Source organism: Nothoprocta perdicaria, unplaced genomic scaffold, assembly GCF_003342845.1.
Source record: "Nothoprocta perdicaria isolate Ctin4 unplaced genomic scaffold, notPer1 scaffold_34, whole genome shotgun sequence".
Taxonomy (NCBI): Eukaryota; Metazoa; Chordata; class Aves; order Tinamiformes; family Tinamidae; genus Nothoprocta; species Nothoprocta perdicaria.
The window spans coordinates 2,878,560-2,886,896 of NW_020455577.1; the positions used below are offsets into that span (position 1 = coordinate 2,878,560).

At 43.6% G+C, this 8,337-nt stretch overlaps 1 protein-coding gene across 1 annotated transcript in view; it reads right to left on the minus strand.

Annotated features, from left to right (window-relative positions):
* Positions 1 to 8,337, minus strand: part of DENND1B (DENN domain containing 1B) — a 139,087-nt gene extending 130,750 nt beyond the window's left edge. The window contains exons 1-2 of the mRNA XM_026043775.1: positions 8,207 to 8,337; positions 6,486 to 6,550 (exon numbers count right to left, since the gene is read on the minus strand). Of these exons, the coding sequence (XP_025899560.1) occupies positions 6,486 to 6,550; positions 8,207 to 8,337 (196 nt within the window). The remainder of the gene's footprint in view (positions 1 to 6,485; positions 6,551 to 8,206) is intronic.

Below are 8,337 nucleotides of genomic sequence, written 5' to 3' on the forward strand. Positions count from 1 at the left end.
GCACGGCCGAGAACCTCCGGGGCTGCAGGAAGGCAGCAACGCTGCCCCTCTAGCTCTGCACTTGCCACCACAAGCTGAGAGCGAGAAATAGCTAATCCCCTGCTCTTGCTCTCTGGAGAACGAAAGGAAAAGGCATCAAAATGCCAAGATTTATTTTCAATGCAACATCACAGTTGTCTTCGGYATTTTTATTGTTCCTAGCTCTGCAACACCCACTCTTTGCGAGTCCTAGTGCAAACACACAGGAAGACACTGCTCATATCGCAAAGAGCTTAGCAGCCAAATGAAGAAACTCGAATAAAAGCATGAATTTAAATACATCTAAAGGCAAAAAAAGAAAAGAAAAAAAAAAGAGAAAAAGGAAAAACAAGCTATATCAAAGATCACAGTTTATGACGAAGTTAAAAGTGTTTGGTGCTTGGACATGACAGAGCTTCAGCCAYATCCCATGTGACTCTACTCCTTGGTTTGGTCAAAAAGCACCGAAGCGCTGCACAACCTCAGGCACTGTTGGCTTTTGCCTCCAGAACACTTACCCAACCCTAAGCATAGGGCTGAGGGAGACAGTACTCCTCATCCCTCAAGAATCCCACAAAAAAAACAGCCTAGATTAAATAAACCTTCCAAGCCTGTTAGGTACCACTACTGGAAAAACTGCAATARTGAAAAGCGTAAAGAAGCATCACTGGGAAGCAGCACTAAGCTAAGACCAAAATAGGAAGAGCTGGAGGGCGTGGTGAACCTTCATGAAAACTCAGATGTTATCCCTTCAAGCACTCTGCATAAGCAGATGCTCTGAAGTGGGGTCAGACATTACACATTTCTAAAGCGTCCTTTATTTTTATTGGTGTAAAAAAAAAGTTCTTGTGTGGTAACACTATAGTTAAGACTAGAAAGTCCACAAATAAGTTCTGATAATTAGACCTTAATGGGCTTTAAAAAGCTAGAGAAACGTAACTTCTGTAGGCCACTTATCAAGTAACCTCCCATTTAAAGTTAAGAGTAGAAAAAAAAAGGTGGTCTTATAAATGAAATTATACTAAAAGTTTTAATTACTCTTAAAACAAATATAATGCAGACTTCTTGACGAATTACACTGATAGATTATCTTCTACATCAGGCTTAAGTGGTGCTCTGCAAGAAAACAGCGCAGGAAAAGAGTTATCTGATCAGCACATTACACCCACGGGCTCCGAGTTTGTGGTTAATAAGAAGCTCTCTACAGTACAGAAAATAAACTGAGCACAACACCAAAAAACACGTATGCGCCGACCACAATCCTGAACACAGCTTTGGAAGATGCTTGAGCAAGATCCCACCAAGCCAGAGGGGCCACTACGGGCAGAGATAGCAAGTGTCAACCTGTTTTTCAGAATTGGGACCTCTCTGAAACCACTTTTATTATTAATACCCTGTAGATAATATCTTATTACAGGCAAAAAAAAAAAAAATTCATTTTCTGGCCTAACTCCTGGACTTAATGTAATCCTCAAAGCCACTAACATGGGATTAAATGGATTTTCATGGCTCTTCCTTTAGGAAAAAAACTTTTAAAGAGAAAAGCTGGTGTTTCCCCTCCCTTCCCCCCCAAAAAAAGATGTTAGAAGTTCTGTGTGACTAACATTTACTATCATTCTGACACAGACAAGTAAACTACAGGAATTACTCAAGCAATTCAACAATTTCTAAACAATTATTTGTTCTTTGAACAGAAAATGAACTGCTATTTTGCAGTAAAACATGAACTTCATTCTAAACTTCATTCTAAACAATTCTAAAGCTGTCCTGGATCCAAACCAAACCATTTGGTGGTTCAGCTCGCCAGATCCAACTGAACACTCAGTGGAGCCTGGATCCCTCTCTCTTGCTCTTCATGTGTCACATAACCCAAGCAAACTAAGGTGGTGCAAACAGCATTCTCTTACCCACACAACCTGAAATCTGACTCATCTGCTTGGGAAATCGTGGACACAAGTACTAGACAAAAGATAAGGTCTTCTGTTTGCAGAAGTTGTTACACACTGCTGTTCTGCTCATGGCTGCTCCATTTGCATGGGATTCTGTATTTGGGCTCTTAAACGTTTTAATAAAAAAGGTACAGGGAACACACTTTATAGAATGAATTAAAACTATCAACTAAATCCTTTCACGTTTAACCAAAAAAAAATCAGCTGTGCGCACATAAAGATTTCAGCAGCAACATAATTTTGGGCTTATCCTGGAGGGCACTTTCAGAAATAACAGCTCTCTGAAAACTGAGTTTACTTTTCTTTAAATGATGAAAGGATGTGGCCAGGAAGAAAAAATAAATAAATAAAAAGGAGCTGCTTTGGTCAGACTATTTCCATCCTCAAGCAGGAGACTGCCAGGTGCAATCTAACACTCGTAAAGAGCCAGGGAAGCTCCAGGAGAAGAATAAACTTGTTCAGTTGCAGTTATCTGAGAATCTGAAGCMAGGAGCCTTATGCAAGACTGCACGAGCTGATGCAAAGAAACACTGAAAGCTGCAACCGCCTGCGAGGTAGAGCACAACCTCTTGCTACAGGCTGCTGCTCACTGCAAGCCTCAGCGCTGCTTGGCACTGGTCTCTGCAACACTCACACTAGCTTGAAGTTAATTCAGTCTAAAGTTTTGTGCACACTGTCTTAGGGGTTTGCTGGACAAAATGCTGCCACACCAATACATTTATCTGATTTCAACACACCACATTAATCTGATGCTTACAATTTTGACCACACTGCAAAGGAGCAGAAGTTCTGGCATTGGCTAAAATTTGCCTTTCCTACACTTTTTTCTTTCACTCTTTAAAAGAAACTCAGAAGTTTCTCTGCTTGATCCAAMTGCCCAGGTAAATACAGCTGAAATGCAACTCTCTAGACAAGGTCTTTGATGGATATTATTGAAATTATCCGTTTCTCCAGAAATACGGTAAGCAGCATGTTCTAAATCAGCCCAACTATATTCTGCTTTGGGCCAGTAGTAAACACTTAACTCCTCTAATAGGTTAGGAAAAACTTCCGCTCAAGTCAAAGAGGAAAGATTATCAGCAGGCACAACAACAAACAAAATTCACCCAAGCAGTTTGGTGAAATGCTCAGTTACAAGATTTCATCTCCCGCATTCCCCCCAAAGTGAGAGGAGGTTGAGAAAGGCACCGTTCTGCTCGGGCTCGCAGCAGCAGCCACTCACTCAGGCACCGAGCAGGAAGCAGCAAATACTCAAAACAAGCTGCTCTGAAACTGCAGAGCGCAGATATCCAGTGGGAAAAGAAATCTGGATTCAGCTGGAACTGGAGCCAYGTTAGCACAGTTGAGTCCTGAACCAGTTTGGGGGCTCTTGTACAGAAAAGCAGGGTGTTAATTTGTGTTGTCCTGCAGGAAACCTACTGAATTTGTACACTGAGCAGAAACCAATGGTGTGATTAGTTGAATGATATAACACTGAATATCATAACAGACTATGCTGCGCTCTCAGGCCTGAAATATTAACACTTCCTGAGAGCCACATTGTATTTGAGGAATAAACTATGATTACTTTTTCAAAAGCATGCTAACAGCAAAACATGAACATTTCAGTAGCAAAAATTCTTCATTTAAATTGTTTTTCAGAGGACATGATCCCGATAAGATGTTAGCTTATTAGTAGTTACACACGCAGTAAGACTAGCCCGGCTCTTATTAGCGCAGTTAAACACCGGCAAAGGAAATTAAAATGCAAGAGAGCACACAGCACAGCCACGCTCGCAAAGAAAAAAGCCGAGAGCTACGTGGGTCATATTAAGGTCTTCCCCTCTCCCAGCGCAGCTTCTCCTGCTGCTCACTCACGCAGGGAGATCATAATTTGGTGGCTCCGATATTTCCACGGCAACACTGGTGACAGCGAAGTCACAACGTCAGCCCTGCCATCGCTTCGGGATCAAGCACAAGAAGCAGATGGGATGCGAGGAAGAAAGTCCCTATTTAAACACAAATCTCTTTCATAAGAAAGAAAGGGGCATGAGCGAAGAAACAGGTGAATGGAGCGTGTTTTCAACTATGATATATTCAAAAGATTATCCTAGCATGAAAATCTATTTAAAGGCAAGACCTACAATACAGGGTAACTGTCAAATTTGTTAGGCCTTATAATAAACCAACCTTGAAAGCTCCCTGTTTTGCATGACAAGCCTCGTGCTCGGGTTCTAAAGCTGTGGTGGAGACAATCCACTTGTGTCCCCTGTGAATTCCTTGAAACAATATTAACATCCACATATATTAATTTGATACATTACTGTGCTCATAATATCACACGTAAATATGATGTCAAGCCCTTACTGAGAAGGGTTTGTTATCTGAATTAACAGTTTACAAAAGAAATTAATCCCACATGGTTCCCCAAATACAGAAGGATGGTAATTGGAGTAGTCAGTGAGCACAATTTTATCCATAAAGGAAACTGTAACGTTGTCCTTTCTTTTGTGGACTAACAAAAGGCCTCCTAAAACACATGTAAACCCAGCACTGGTTGGACAAGGTGGCCTCAAGTGCTCCCGTGACGCTGATGGCCCAGGGCTCTACCCCCTGCACGTGCCCCGTCACCCTGCCCCTTCACCACGGCCTACCCCACGTCCCCGCGGGGGCGGGCAGCAAGCGAGGAATGACGTAGGGAAAGAGAAACCGAGGAGTGCGACCAGCGCGYGGCCACAAAGGCGGCGCGAGGAAACACACGGGCCCAAGGCCGCTGATGCTCCCAGAGACCCGCTGAAACCCCCCCGCAGCTCAGCCCRCCCGCAGCGCCCGGGGGAGCTGCCGCGGGGCCGCGAGGCAGCGGCAAGGGCAGCGCCCAGCCGCGCACGCTGCGGGCACCAACACGGGACCATCGCTCGCAAGGGTGCACGCGCCAAGCCAACGGAAAAGCCAAGCACCTTCTGCTCTGCGAGCATTTCCTCCATTAGGGAAAGAGAGCAGACAAGTTGCACACACGGCGTTTTGTCTAAGCACTTTCCCYAGTGCACTAATTGATGGAACCAGGAGGTGAGCAAGACGGTTGGTCTCCAGAGCTGAAATCAGATATGCAGGTAAGTCCAACCGACTCAGCCCACTGGCTCCTTCCTAAACACTTCAGTCACATGCAGGAACAAGGTGTGCAGTGGACAGGGATGGCAACATCCAAAAGGAGCCATGAGAGCTGCTCTAAAGGAAGAAAGGGCAAGGCCAGCAGCACCCGCAGCTCGAGCAGACCTTTAAAATCAAACAGGCGGCAGGAGGAAACACCAAGTCACTTGCAGAAGAAACCGAAACAGAACTGAAACAGAGCGCATGATCCAAACTGGAGGTCTGTAAAAGTACTGCGGAGATGCAGACACCAGGCAAAATTCAGTGTCTCTTAGGATAAAATGGAAACAAAGTGTGCCCTAATGGGAAGAAATGCTTCAAACAACACAACACTAATGAGAGTTTGGAAAGCCAAGCTGATCCTCCAAGCCACAGCCACACCAGCAGCAGGGCAAAGAGGATACACAGAGAAAAAGACAATATATGAAAGGATGCTGGTTGATCACAAGAAGTGAAAATACTCCACAAAGGTTTTACAATACAACGCCTTATGAACTCAGACTGCTTTGCTTTAACAAAAATGTTGTTTACATGAGGCAGGTATCCATGATGGTACCAGAGGTGTTGGCTGAAGAAAATGGATATAAATCATGAATAGCTTGGGGTTATGAACTTCTCTAAGGGCTTCTGCAGGCTTCCAACTATCCCGATGGTAAACTCTGGAACCACATCCGTTAGCACAGAGGGATGAGACACAAATCAGATTTTCGAATGGCATTTGCTGTATTTACAAGTGGGTTTAGGACACCACCGTCAGCCTAACACAACCTAGAAGATATTTCCATCCCAGCGTTCCTAAAAGGCCAACAATCTTGCACAATGACATGGCCCGAGTCCCCTCACTGGAAAGCCTAGGGTTTCCAAGCTCACTGGGAGGTACGGGACATGACCAAGGTCAGCACCACAAATGCCGCTTTGCACTTGCAAAGCAGCTTGCCTTYGGGACTAGAAAAATCCTTCTTTCTGTTCTCCAGAGAAAACTTGCCTTGTCCCTTTGATCAAAATGGATATTCCAACAATAGAAGAAATCCCCCGCTAAAAATGAAGTCTTATCTAGATTTTAGCTTCTACAATTCTTCAGTCTTAAAATGTAGATTTTAAGTCCAAGCTTCGTAACTATCTCCCTTAAAACAGAAATACAATATCTAAAAGGAAACACAGTAATAAAAAAGAAACCACAATGACTATGAATTAGCGCTTTAACACATTTAAAAAAGGCAATAAAATGAAAACCACAGACTCGTTCTAATGCAATCTCAATCCAGCAGAAAACCAAACTGTGAGACAACACTAGACCAGGATGCAAAGTAGGGTTTCCTCTCCCCTCCCACCTCTCCCCGTCCCAAAATTCCCGATTTCTGTGAAAAGACACCACCGAGCAGAGTGCATTACCTTCATTTTCAGACGTTTGGCATTTTACCTTCAGTACCAAATCRAAGGTCCGTTCTGGATTTTCCCTAGAAGGAAGAAACAATTCATGAATCATATATGCATTTCAAATACTGTAAATCATTCCCTAYAGCTATATCTTTTCCAATCTATTTCTATAGAGTAAAATTAAAATAAAATTTAATTAAAATAGCATTATAAATCATACTGGTTCCTCCTTAGAAGTAGGGAGCCACATTTCCTTGCTCAAAAGGATAGAAGGATAAATACGCTAAACTGTGATTTATTCAAGGGATATCATCACAACCTTACACAGCAAATAGTTCTTTAGTGTCTTTAATCATATCACATTAACAGTGGGGAAAAAAGTGCTACTACCTTCCTTATCAATCAGCCTGAAACTCAGAAAGGAGGCCTCAAACCCTCTCCTCCTTCCTCATTTACAATTTTTAACAAATTACCTCTTACTTCCGCTTAACAGGAACAGTCCATAATCAGGCTTTTATTTTAATTCCATAGATTCAGCCACTACTTCTGTAACACATACAGTTACAAATGCTGAGAAATCCTTAGCTCGTTTAACAGATATCAGTAGTCAACTTCTACTTTAAAGAAACACAATAATAAGAAGCAACAGTAATAAAAAGGGTGCATCTGTGACACGATGCAAGGAGGAAACACCACCGAAGTCATGAGGACGAATAAGGCCTGGCCTGGGCAGAGATGATGCTGGCAGGTGGGCAAAGCACTGGCACAGGCTGCCCAGAGAGGTTGTGGAGTCTCCTTCTTTGGAGATCTTTAAAACCCGCTTAGATGCAGCCCTGTGCCACGTGCTCTAGGTGACCCTGCGTGAGCAGGGGGGTTGGACTCGATGACCCTCTGAGGTCCCTTCCAACCTTCGGCATTCTATGATTCTATGATTCTCTCCTTCTCTTGACCTGTATGCTTGGGTTCCTACTATCCTTCCCTCCATTGCAAGTCGTGATATCTCACAAACAGCTGCCTTAGCACTTTTTCTGGGGCTGGAAAGGATTAAGACTTTAAAAAACAAAACCAAAACAAACTATTAATTTGAAGGATACAAAAGAGTAAAATTAAAAGTAACCAATTCATAAAATATTTTTATTAAGCTAAAAAGTTGCCTTATCTCTCCAATTTTGACATTCNGATGCAGCCCTGTGCCACGTGCTCTAGGTGACCCTGCGTGAGCAGGGGGGTTGGACTCGATGACCTCTGAGGTCCCTTCCAACCTTCGGCATTCTATGATTCTATGAAAGCCTTGCTCGTGGCAGGAGCCTCTTCCCCCRCCTCTGCCGACACCCGCCTGACAGCAACGAGCTGCCTACACTGGTAACAATTAACACTCGACCTAAAGCTACATATTTATTAAGCAGTTCTAGATGACTTAAGAACACCCTCCAGCTGTATGCCACGCTGCTATTTGCATTAAAAAACGAGCGGTGTAACTGCACCCATAACAATTAGCTATTTAACCACATAAAAGACTTGAGCTTGAACGCTTTTCCTGGGTAAGGCTCCTGCTGAAGACATYAGACAAACAGAAAATCCATGACTTGAGTGTAGGTTGCGCAGAAAGCACATAACAAATTAACATATMTTTAAAGCGAGCTTTGTGTGGAACCCAAAAGCTGGGCAGGGGAAAGTTTCAGCTGTCACAAATGAACTGATTTAGCACGTGCCACCACGGACCTCAGCACCATCACCTGCTGAGAGGGGCGATGAGAGCCCAGCTCAGGTGGTGAAGATCAGACCTTCCCACCTTGTGGTCTTCCCCCACATGGCACTGTAAAGCAGTTGGTTGGAAACATCCCATAGCTGTTGGCCCTGYAGGCAT